At 41.8% G+C, this 12622-nt stretch overlaps 1 protein-coding gene across 3 annotated transcripts in view; it reads left to right on the top strand.

Moving 5' to 3' along the window:
* Window positions 1-1058: 1058 nt before the first annotated feature.
* The window catches only part of LOC132830079 (amine sulfotransferase-like), a 34057-nt gene continuing 22493 nt past the window's right edge, over window positions 1059-12622 (top strand). Inside the window, exons 1-2 of one of the 3 annotated variants that reach the window (XM_060847550.1) lie at window positions 1059-1121; window positions 7220-7349. In XM_060847550.1, coding sequence (XP_060703533.1) covers window positions 7253-7349 — 97 coding nt within the window. In that variant the 5' untranslated portion in view covers window positions 1059-1121; window positions 7220-7252. Of the gene's footprint in view, window positions 1122-7219; window positions 7350-12622 lie in introns of those variants that run through there. The other 2 variants (XM_060847553.1, XM_060847554.1) reach the window with 2 other exon arrangements.

Raw genomic sequence — 12622 nt, 5'->3', positions numbered from 1 at the left:
TTAAGACAATTTTTGGGTTTGAATCAGTTTTTTCAAAAATATGAATAACACTGGGATAAAAAAAGTCACAAAAATAACCATAAATTAATTTGATTGACATAAAAATCCAATTGTTTTCCTAATGTGTTCTGGAAGGAAACACACTGTCATATTCTTATCTGGCCGACAATGTGGTGCTGGACACAACACAATCATCAATAGAAATATTCCGCGATTCAGCTTGCTGTTGGCATTACAACATCTCTACATTTATATTGCCTGTAGTATGTCTGACACAAATGATCATAACCCCTGAAAGGTTTTGGGAAATTTAAGGATAAATTTCCAGGCAAGGGGAGACTCAAATCTGATAAGGTTGAAAGGGACTAAATACATGACAGCATGAAGTTTAAGACGGGCACTTGAAATAACAGGCTAAGCCCTCACCTCACTCTCCAGTGCAATCCACAAAACCTTCTATCTTGGCCAAGTTTCAACTGTGCAATAATCATGAAAATATGGCGGCCAGCACACCCGGTGTGGGCAGACTGAGTTTATTTAGTTTTATCTGTCTGTTTCACAGAGATTACTAAAATCAGTGTGTAATTAGCAATTACATAATTGGGATTGTCTGCCCTGATTTTCTCCCACTGGACCAGGAATTTAGTTTTAGTTTATCAGTATCAGTTACTGATTTCCAGATCTGAATCATAACACTTTGTGATGCATTCCTAAAATAAGAAGAACTAAAGTACAGATAAATCTGAATTGGACATTCCTCTAAGCAAATTGAACAATGAGGAAAGTCTCAATAACTATAATAATTTATTGAGTTACCTTCCAGAGGAAAATTGAACTGGAAGAATTATTACAATCACATGGGGAGGTATGTGGGAAAAAGCTGGGAAGTACTATTCTAATTACGCATGATGCATTTATAGGAAATGCCGTTCTCATTAAACAACATTCTTATAGACTTCACCCTCGAAATTTGGCACAGATTCAAAACAGATTGAATGCATCCTTCAAGACTAGAAAATTGAAGTGAGTTGCAGTAAAAATATTTCAACAAGTTACTATTTGTGTGAAAAGAAGTCATTTCAAGGAAATCCAAGACATCCTTTAGTAAAAGAGATGCTGAGGTGAGTTATGGAAAATGAGGATGGTCAGACTGCCACAGGCCTTGCCATGATGTCATTTGATTCTGGATTAGTGGTGCTGGAAGAGCACAGCAGTTCAGGCAGCATCCGAGGAGCAGTAAAATCGACATTTCAGGCAAAAACCCTTCATCAGGAATAAAGGCAGAGAGCCTGAAGCGTGGAGAGATAAGCTAGAGGAGGGTGAGAGTAGGGAGAATGTAGCATAGAGTACAGTAGGTGAGTGGGGGAGGGGATGAAGGTGATAGATCAGGGAGGAGGGTGGAGTGGATAGTTGGAAAAGAAGATAGGCAGGTAGGACAAGTCATGGGGACAGTGATGAGCTGGAAGTTTAGAACTAGGGTGAGGTGGGGGAAGGGGAAATGAGGAAACTGTTGAAGTCCACATTAATGCCCTGAGGTTGAAGTGTTCCGAGGCAGAAGATGAGGCGTTTGTCTTCCAGGCGTCTGGTGTGAGGGAGTGGTGGTGAAGGGGGCCCAGGATCTCCATGTCCTTGGCAGAGTGGGAGGGGCAGTTGAAATGTTGGGCCACAGGGTGGTGTGGTTGATTGGTGCGGGTGTCCTGGAGATGTTCCCTAAAGCGCTCTGCTAGGAGGTGTCCAGTCTCCCCAGTGTAGAGGAGACCGCATTGGGAGCAATGGATACAATAAATGATTTTGGTGGATGTGCAGGTAAAACTTTGATGGATATGGAAGGCTCTTTTAGGGCCGTGGATGGAGATGAGGGAGGAGGTGTGGGTGCAGGTATTGCAATTCCTGCGGTGGCAGGGGAAGGTGCCCAGATGGGAGGGTGGGTTGAAGGGGGGCGTGGACCTGACCAGGTAGTCATGGAGGGAACGGTCTTAGCGGAAGGCGGAAAGGGGTGGGGAGGGAAATATATCCCTGGTGGTGGGGTCTTTTTGAAGGTGGTGGAAATGTCGGCAAATGATTTGGTTTATGTGAAGGTTGATAGGATGGAAGGTGAGTACCAGGGGCGTTCTGTCCTTGTTATGGTTGGAGGGGTGGGGTCTGAGGGCGGAGGTGTGGGATGTGGACGAGATGCATTGGAGGGCATCTTTAACCACGTGGAAAGGGAAATTGCGGTCTCTATAGAAGGAGGCCATCTGGTGTGTTCTTTGGTGGAACTGGTCCTCCTGGGAGCAGATACGGCAGAGGCGGAGGAATTGGGAATACAGGATGGCATTTTTGCAAGAGGTAGATTGGGAAGAGGTGTAATCCAGGTAGCTGTGGGATTTGGTGGGTTTGTAAAAAAATGTCAGTGTCAAGTCGGTCATCATTAATGGAGATGGAGAGGTCCAGGAAGGGGAGGGAGGTGTCAGAGATGGTCCAGGTAAATTTAAGGTCAGGGTGGAATGTGTTGTTGAAGTTGATGAATTGCTCAACTTCCTCGCGGGAGCACGAGCGGCGCCAATGCAGACATCAATGTAGCAGAGGAAGAGGTGGGGAGTGGTGCCGGTGTAATTACGGAAGAGTGACTGGTCTACGTAGCCAACAAAGAGACAGCCATAGCTGGGGCCCATACATGTGCCCATGGCTACCCCTTTGGTCTGGAGGAAGTGGGAAGATTCGAAGGAGAAATTGTTAAGGGTGAGGACCAGTTCGGCCAAACGAATGAGAGTGTCGGTGGAAGGGTACTGTTGGGGACGTCGGGAGAGGAAAAAACGGAGGGCTTGGAGGCCCTGGTCATGGCGGATGGAGGTGTAGAGGGATTGGTTCCATGGTGAAGATGAGGCATTGGGGGCTGGGGAAACGGAAGTCTTGGAGGAGGTGGAGGGCATGGATGGTGTCTCGAACGGATGTGGGGAGTTCCTGGACTCCCCCTAGATAGGACAGTGTTGAGGTAGGTAGGAATGAGTTCAGTGGTTGAGTTTTCTATGCTGAAGATGAGGCGTTGGGGGCCGGGGAAACTTTTCCATGGTGAAGATGAGGTATTGGGGACCGTGGAAACTTTTTCACGGTGAAGATGAGACGATGATGTTATTTGAGACTGCCAAATTATGTTTAGGTTACCATACTCCAAGGCATATGGTGATAGATTTGAAAAAAACGCTTATTCTCAGCCTGAACATAGACCTCAATGCACAGTTTGAAGAACATGAAGAGGTTTCTGATGAAGAGGCTGAGCAGAATTGGACAAGACATTTGACAAAGTCAATCCTTCTCTTGGGAGAGTCTCAGTCCATTTATGAAACTCAGCTGAGTAGAAAGTTGAGTTTCTTGCTTGGCAACAGTGATTTGCCAATTAAGGGAATTATGAATTTTTAAACACCTTATTATAGACACAACTAACTTCAATAATATTCAGCTTCCTATCTTAGTGAACACACCAAATAAGCTAAATGTTGAGAAATCTCAACAGGGATATCAGAGCAGGTACCTGGTGACGTTATGCAGGAGGAACTTTGATGATACTCAAACAACATCTTGGAGCATGAACTGTGGAGGCCACAATTGTGGTCACTGTCAGTTGTATCCCTGCTCCCTGTTCCCTAGCCTATAATGGCCTCCAATGCTACTCTAACTACTGCATACACCTTGAGGTATCTCCTGCCACTGTCCTTGTTCCAACCTCCACCAATGCCAATGCTTCCCAACACCACCACCCTCCCAGCCTTAACACCCCCAATCATTTTGCCAGTGTTAATATTACATGTTCACACTTTGAAATTAGCAGTTCAATGAAATTTGTATCTTTTCAGAGACAATCTTCAAAAATTTGGGAAATCAGCAGATGAGGCCTGTGGGAAAGACAAGCATTGAGTTTGTACTCCTCACTGCGGTAGCACACTGGAAATCAAGCTCCGTTGTTCCGGAGACAATACAAAAATTAAAGATTTTACAAATGATGCAGAATCCCCCAATTTACTTGTCTGTTACACCCAGGTTGACAGAAAGTATAAACTCGGTTTCTGTATTGAACAAGAATGACTATTTACGACAAATTCATGGATTCTCACTATGGTTTATGAACAATCATGAACTCTATTAGCTAAAATCTTAAATGGCCCCTTTTTAAAGCTCCCAATTCATGGACATAGAACACAGACAGACACAAAATATATGCCATGGTAGTGTCAAAGAGTAGGAGGCGGTTCAGTGGTCCCTATCCACAAAGTTTACTACGATGAACTTACTGGTTTGTCAAATCCTGCCATTTCTGAAACTTTCTTCTCCAGGTACTTTCTTTTGCTTTCAAGAACAACAGGGCAACTGGTTCCCACTTATGAAGTCTCTGACTTACTGCTTATGAATCATAGCTTACAGCAACTGATGACAGGAAATAAACTGGTTTTCTGTGACCTTGAGGTTTTTTATTGTACTGCGAAGGACAGCTCATTCCCTTCAGAGGTACAATGGCTTCTGTCTAAATATTCTCACTCACAGACATTCACCCAAAAAAATCACATTGTTTTTGTTCAGGAGGAGGTGTTTGTAATTTGGTCTCTAGTCCATGGACCATTCAGCTACTCTTTGCCAATTGAAGCTCCATTACACACAGACCCTTGGCTCCAGCTTAGAATTGCTTGCACAAGCAGCTGTGTAAACAGGATTTGCAATGAGTGTTAGGTAACTTAACTTTTAATTAAAAAGTGCAGTAATCCACACTGTAAGGATTCTATGATTCCTTGTTTTTCTTTTCAACAGTTATTTTTCTATTCCGGTCCACAATCAAAAATACAGAAAAATAAAAAAAAATACAGCCTTTCCACAGTTCAAATCACACGGTGTTCACATTGATAAATTACTGGGCTGTCTTGTTGTATAAATAGATATTGAGTTCAATGCGAAATGTAAGATGCAGAAAGACCTTAAGGAAATGGACACCACTTCTGTAGCTGATGGTCAATCCAAAGCAAACATGCAACATCTTTACATGTTCCAATCAGTCAGCTCCCTCCAATTGTTTGATGGCAGTGGGAGAGTTGTCAAAGTTTGGCATGTGATCCCTTTCATGTCTTAGAGCATCATTTCATCTCCAGGACTGATGCTGAGACAATCGGTCGGGCAATGACACTGTAGGTAGAATGTTGGGAGTCTGTAGAAAGGAATATTGATGAAGTCAGGATGAATGCACACACAAAACCCCAGCTTCCAGTTACAGCATCAAGAACAGATTTAGGTCTTAATTTTGGTCATTGAGAGAATGATGCTGTGGATGCCAAAATGTAATGAAGTGAAGAGGCTCAGTATACTGGGAAAATTTCACCTAGGCAGAGAAGTGTTAAAGAAAAATGGAAAAATGTTAATGAAATGCTGAAGAGGTTTGATCGAGTTATGAGTTCGGTGGATGTCAGAAACAGGAAAGGAGCAGTCACTTTATTGGGAGTTTTCTGCAGACCCTCCAATAGCAACAGAGACACAGAGGAGCAAATTGGAAGGCTGATTTTGGAGAGGTGCAAAAATAACAGGGTTGTTGTCATGGTGACTTAACTTCTGTACTATTGATTGGAACTTCCTTTGTTCAAATAGTTTGGGTGGAACAGTTTTTTGTCAGATGTGCTCAGGAAAGGTTCCTGACGCAATATGAAGATAGGCTGAATAGAGGGGTAGCCATATTGAATTTGATGCTTGGCAACGAACCATGCCAGCTGTCAGATCTCTTGGTGAGAGAGCATTTACACGATAGAGATCTCAGCTATGGATGATAGCGATCACCTTTACTATACTCATAGAGACAGACAGGAGCAGGTGGAATGGGAAAATATCTATTTGGGGAAGGGGAAATTATAATGCTATTAGGCAGGAACTGGAGTGCCTAAATTGGGAACCGATGTTCTCAGGGAAATACATGACAGAAATGTGGAGGTTGTTTAGGGAGCACTTGCTTTTAGTGTTGAACAGGATTGTGTCACTGAGGCAAGGAAGGGATTGTAGGTTGAAAAAACCTTGGATGACAAAGGATGTGAAACATCTAGTGAAGAGCAAGAAGGAAGTTTGCTCAAGGTTGAGGAAGCAAGGTTCAGACTGGGCTCTAGATGGTTAAAAGATAGCCAGGAAGGAACAGAAGAATGCACTTAGGAGAGCATGAAAAAGGTTTAGTATGTAGGATTAAGGGAAACCCTAAGGCATTCTACATTTATGTGAGGAACAAGAGCATGGCCAGAGTAAGGTTAAGGCTGATCAGGGATAGTGGTGGGAACTTGTACCTGGAGTTGGAGGAGGTAGGGCTTTCACTACTGAAAGGGATCAATGTGTTAGAATGGACTTATAGTTCTGATTTATAATTGAGTCACCTCATGTTAAGTTTAATTTGTGAAAGGATCCCAGAATTGTGGTAGAAAAAATGCATTTTTCCTTAAAAAAAGAATGGATGGAGAAACCTTGGAGTCAATTTTGGAACATTACGCCTTTAAATATATGAAACAAAACCCTGCAACAAGCTGTCATGCTACACCAGATCTGCACAATGATGTCAATGGCAAATGTTATAGAGAAGGTGAGTAATGTTGTAGATCACAGGAAATAAGTAGGTCAGTATAAATCAATGAGAAGTTTATTTTCTGTTCCAACCCTTATTTCTACTGGCAGAAAAATGCCGACAAATCATTTGGTTGTGATTGAGCACCTTGACCATACATGGTCCTCAGTGATGTATTTCTTACATTGCCTAAATATTTGTAGGTACAGTTGAGTACCTGAAATTAATTCCCTTTCAGACAGTGGATTGCCCAAAACTGAAATGATGGACATTTTTAAAATGTCAAAGCATATTACTTAAATTCCTCAATTAAATTTCATTGGTGAAATGGAAAGTAATATACATGTTCTTGTAATGCATTTCTATTGATCCCTACAAATTGCTCGCAATAGGCAATCACATCACTTAGCTGATGCAGAGTTTATGATTTTGGAAGCATTCACATTCATGGATATACATTCCTAAATGGATGGATTGTTGGATCATAGAATTATCCAATTTTCTGTGTTAGTGTTGAACTAATATGGTTGTCCTTCATTTCGGAACCATCAATGTTACTGTATCAAAATCAATGTGATAGTTTGTTTTAATTTAATGTTTTAATCTGGAATGACTTTTTTTCTAGAAATTCTTGGAGATTGAAAGAAGCACTTTCTTGTGTTTCAGAAAAAATGGCTTGACTCCATCTACCAGGAGAGAATGGCAGACTTCCCTCTGATGTTTGTCTCTGATGTTGTTGACATCCCTACCTCCCCAAGTATCCAGGAATTGGAAGATGTTGAAAATGTTGTCGCAAGTATAACTTCCTTATTAAAAAAGGGAGAGGAGGAAAAATGGAGAACTAAAAACTGTAGGGAAACTGCGGAAATCTATAATGGAAATATGATATGAAAACAATTAGATTCAGGGGTCTTGTGGTGCAATGGGCATGTCCCTGTGTCAGATCATATCGCAGCTGCTCCAGAAGTATATAACATCTCTGAAGAGGTTGATCTAGAAAATATCTATTAGAGAAATTGGATTAACGACTCTTGTGTCTCAGTTGTAGTGTTCATCTCCCAGTACCAGGGTTCAAGCCCCACTAATTCCAGAGATACTTAATAACATGTCTGAACAGATACTTAATAACATGTCTATTCAGCCTCTTCCTGTAGCTCAGATCCTCCAACCCAGGCAACATCCTTGTAAATCTTTTCTGAACCCTTTCAAGTTTCACAACATCTTTCCGATGGGAAGGAGACCAGAATTGCACGCAACGTTCCAGCAGTGGCTAACCAATGTCCTGTACATCTGCAACATGACGTCCCAACTCCTGCACTCAATACTCTGAACAATAAACGAAAGCTTATCAAATGCCTTCTTCACTGTCCTATCTACCTGTGACTCCTCATTCAAGGAGCTATGAACCTGCACTCTTAGGTCTCTTTGTTCAGCAACACTCCCTAGGACCTTTCCATTAAGTGTGTAAGCCCTGCTAAAATTTGCTTTCTCAAAATGCAGCACTTGGCATTTATCCAAATTAAACTCCATCTGCCACTTCTCGGCCTATTGGCCCATCTGGTCCAGATCCTGTTGTAATCTGCTGTAATCCTCTTTGCTGTCCACTACACCTCCAATTTTGGTGTCATCTGCAAACATACTAACTGTACCTCTTATACTCGCATCCAAATCATTTATGTAAGTGACAAAAAGTAGTGGACCCAGCATCGATCCTTATGGCACTCCACTGGTCACAGACCTCCAGTCTGAAAAACCCTCCACCACCATCCTCTGTCTTCTACCTTTGAGTCAGTTCTGTATCCAAGTGGCTAGTTCTCCCTGCATTCCATGAGATCTAACCTTGTTAATCAGTCTCCCATGGGGAACATTGTCAAATGCCTTACTGAAGTTCATATAGATCACATCTACTGCTCTGCCCTCATCAATCCTCTTTGTTACTTCTTCAAAAAACTCAATCAAGTTTGTAAGACATGGTTTCCCACGCACAAAGCCTTGTTGACTATCCCGAATCAGTCCTTGCCTTTCCAAATACATGAACATCCTGTTCCTCAGGAATCCCTCCAACTACTTGCCCACCACCGACGTCAGGCTCACTGGTCCATAGATCCCTGGTTTGTCCTTACCGACTTTCTTAAATAGTAGCACCATGTTAGTCAACCTCCAGTCTTCCGGCACCTCACCTGTGACTATCAGTGATACAAATATCTCAGCAAGAGGCCCAGTAATCACTCCGCTGGCTTCCCAAAGGGTTTTCTAGTACACCTGATCAGGTCCTGGGGAGTTATCCACTTTTACCCGTTTCAAGGCATCCAGGACTTCCTCCTTTGTAATCTGGACATTTTGCAAGATGTCACCATCTATCTCCCTACAGTCTATATCTTTCATATCCTTTTTCACAGTAAATACTGAAGCAAAATATTCATTTATTATCTCCCCCATTTTCTGCGGCTCCACCCAAAGGCCGCCTTGCTGATCTTTGAGGGGCCCTATTTTCTCCCTAGTTACCCTTTTGTCCTTAATATATTTGTAAAAACCCTTTGGATTCTCCTTAATTCTATTTGCCAATGCTTTCTCATGACCCCTTTTTGTCCTCCTGATTTCCCTCTTAAGTATACTCCTACTTCCTTTATTCTCATTCCACACCTCAAGGATTTTCTCATTGTTTAATGTATTTCAAGGCACATCAAACTTCATGACCTCTGGATTTGATCCCTCTCTCTGCAGGGCAGTAACTAACACCGTTTCTCCAGTTCCCAATCTCTTATAACAAGCTTTTAACACATTCACATGACATACCCAATATGTTTTTTTTCAATCCAGCATCTTTACCAGATAGCTTACCTGACTCAACTTCTTCTCAATTTGATAAGGACCGCTAAACCTGGCTGTGAAGGGATCTCCTAACACTGGCGACAATACTACTGCGTCATCCCCACAGGAAAACATACAAATTTCAGAGCTTTTATCTGCCACCTGCTTCATTCTATGTTGTGCCCTCTTCAGATGCTGTTTAGCTAACTCACCTACTTGACTTAATCTCTCCTTCACCTCAGATACATTATCCAAGTGTGAGATCTCTGACTTCGGTCCTGTCACTTTCTCTTTAATTAATTTCAAATTCCCTCTCACTTCATCTGAATATTAACTCAAAGGGAGTAAACTGAGTAGATTCATTTGGGGCATCTCTAATAGCAAACAATATGACTGGGATACTTTCATCCCAATCATTCGGACAAACCTGGTAATACACTTTTAACATAGTCTTCAGGATCTGATGCCACCTTTCCAAAGCTCCCTGGGATTCAGGATGGCAAGCACCTGACTTAAAGTGCTGTCTGTCTATCAATCCATGACTTCCTTAAACAGCCTAGCAGTAAAATTAAACTCTTGGTCTGAGTGAATCTCCCTGGGTAGCTTATACCACGTGAAGAAAGCTACTAACTCCTCTCCCATCCTTTTTGCTTTAATACTTCATCATGACATTGCCTCTGGAAATCTGGTAGAGACATCCATTATGGTTTGCAAGTACTGGTTCACACTTTTAGTTTTCGGGATGGCACCTACACAATCAATCATAACCTGTGTGAAAATTCTTCAAATGTTGGAATTGGAAACAAAGGTACTGGTTGTATTACTACCTGTGGCTTACCTACCATTTGGCATGTATGACACTTACGGCAAAAGTTAACCACATCCTTGTGCATTCCAGACCAATAGAAATGCTTTTCTACCTTGGCTTGGGTCTTCCTTACCCCTAGGTGACTTCCTACTGGTAGTTCATGTCCTACCTGGAACACTTAATGCCTGCATGCTACCGACAACACAATCTAATGCACTTCAGCACATTTCCCCTCTGTACTAGCGTGCCATAATCTCCATTTTCATCTAAAGATTCTATCTTTAAGATAATAACCCTCAGGAATACATTCTGACACCTTTTCCTTGTGTCCATCAGTATAAATAGATTTTATTCTCTTGTCTTTCTGTTGTAAGTCCATTAGTCTTTCAGGACTAAACACTTTTGCCTGACCCTCTGCCTGTTCAGATTTTTCTTGCACCATTTCATCAAAAAGGGTGTCCACTAACTGAGTTTCAACTCCTTCATCTTTCTCTTTAGTTTTTACTTGGTGCTGTGACTTATGATAGTGGGATCTTGTTACTACACAGTCTGGAAAAACTCACAGGGTATTTTTCTTTTAACTCCTCAGTTCCATGGTCTTCCTTTGGCTTCTCCACAACAAAGGGTGTCACTTTCACTGTGGATTCTGTTAAATGGTTCCCAAGAACAAACTGTATTCCTGGAACGGGCACTCTGTCAGTCACTCCCACTGTTACTTCCCCAGTCTTGAGTTGGTACTCCAACCTGATCTTACACAGGAGAATGTAAAATGTCTGTCTACCTATCCCACAAATTACCATTGTCTCAGGTCACAGGTTAGAAAGAGAGCAAATATGTTCATCTCTTGGTACTAGAGACTGATTAGATCCTGCACTTCTGAAAATTATAACTTCTTGTCCTTCTCCCCTGTTCTTTCTGAGTAAACTTTCCCCACAGAGGCACAGTTTTTATAGAAATAGGGCACTAACTTCATACCCAGCCCCTGCCTGGGCTGTGCACTCTTCTGCAGGTCCTTGACTTTTCTTGGGGTTTCCTTTACTACTTTTAGTCATGCCACAGGTTTAGCCTCTTTCACCACAGCTTTTTCCACAGTGCCTTTCATTAATGACCAGCACTGTGCCTATGTGTCCCACTTTACCACAGTGGAAATGGTTAGCACTGCTGCTTCACATTGTCAGGGACATGGGTTTGTTGCCAGATTTGGGAGACCGTCTGTGTGGGGTTTGCATATTCTCCCTGTGCCTGCATGGGTTTTCTCCACGTGCTCTGGTTTCCTCCCACAATACATAGATGTGCAGGTTAGGTGAATTGGCCATGCTAAATTGCCCAGAGTGTTCAGGAATGTGTAGGTTTGGTGCATTAATCAGGGGTAAATATAAGATAATAGGGTAAGGGAATGGGTCTGGGTGGGTTACTCTTCAGATAATCAACGTGGACTTGTTAGGCCAAAATGCCTGTTTCCACACTGTAGGGATTCTACTATATAAAGAAGGCTTCAACATCTTTCTCATCAAAATGTGGCCATGTTTTAACATACTTGTACGTATCATTATCTTCTCTCTTCATCTCCATCCTGTTAACTTGACTTTCCTGACTAATTCACAACTTCTGAAGTTTAAATTCTTTCTCCCTTTCTCTTTCTTCTCTCTCCCTTTCCCTTTGCTCAGCTAAGAACTTTCTCTCCCTCTCTTTATCCATTAACTCCATTTGCCTCCATTGTAATTTAAGTTTTTCTAACTCTGCTGCATTGGTTTGTTTCTCAGACACACCTAAATGCTTGATATATTCCCTTACAGTTTCAGCTTTACTTTTGTCCCTGGTTTGACCCAATTCTAACCTATTTGCTAATTCTAAATGTATGGACATTTCTGTCTTTCCAAATTTTCTCGGCAAGTTTGGGAATCATCTTCAAACTCCTCAACTTCTTCAGGAATCTTTACAGCCATTTCTCTCATTTTTAATTTAAACACACACAAGTAACCGGAGTTCAACAAATTGGCTCACCTCCATTTTATTTAAAGATCTCGGACAATAATCGGCAAGTGTTTAAATCTGCTGGGATCTTTCATACCCCGAAACCTGTTCAAATCTGTCCAAATCTCAGACAAGATCTGTCTAAGCCTATCCAAATCACGGACCCGAGACCCCAAACTGTTACGACACAGCAGTTAAACCTTTTGTTAATTAAACTACACAACGAAAAATGATCATCTTGCCTCGTAATCTGTTAAAATATGAGTGACAGAGAACTCCCAATTCCACTATTTGATGAAAATAACATCAATTTATTCCTTAACTCTAAAAGTGAACACTAAACTACAACTATTTACAACTCTAAGCCCCCGTCTCTTAACTGTTTATTATCTGGCTCTAACTATATAACACTATACAGTTGCAATAAAAACCCAGATTAAAATTGCATCAACTTAATTTCAAAACCATGCAGCAGC

This window comes from Hemiscyllium ocellatum, chromosome 30 (genome assembly GCF_020745735.1).
Source record: "Hemiscyllium ocellatum isolate sHemOce1 chromosome 30, sHemOce1.pat.X.cur, whole genome shotgun sequence".
In the NCBI taxonomy this organism is placed as follows: domain Eukaryota; kingdom Metazoa; phylum Chordata; class Chondrichthyes; order Orectolobiformes; family Hemiscylliidae; genus Hemiscyllium; species Hemiscyllium ocellatum.
This window is presented reverse-complemented; position numbering and strand designations above follow the sequence as displayed.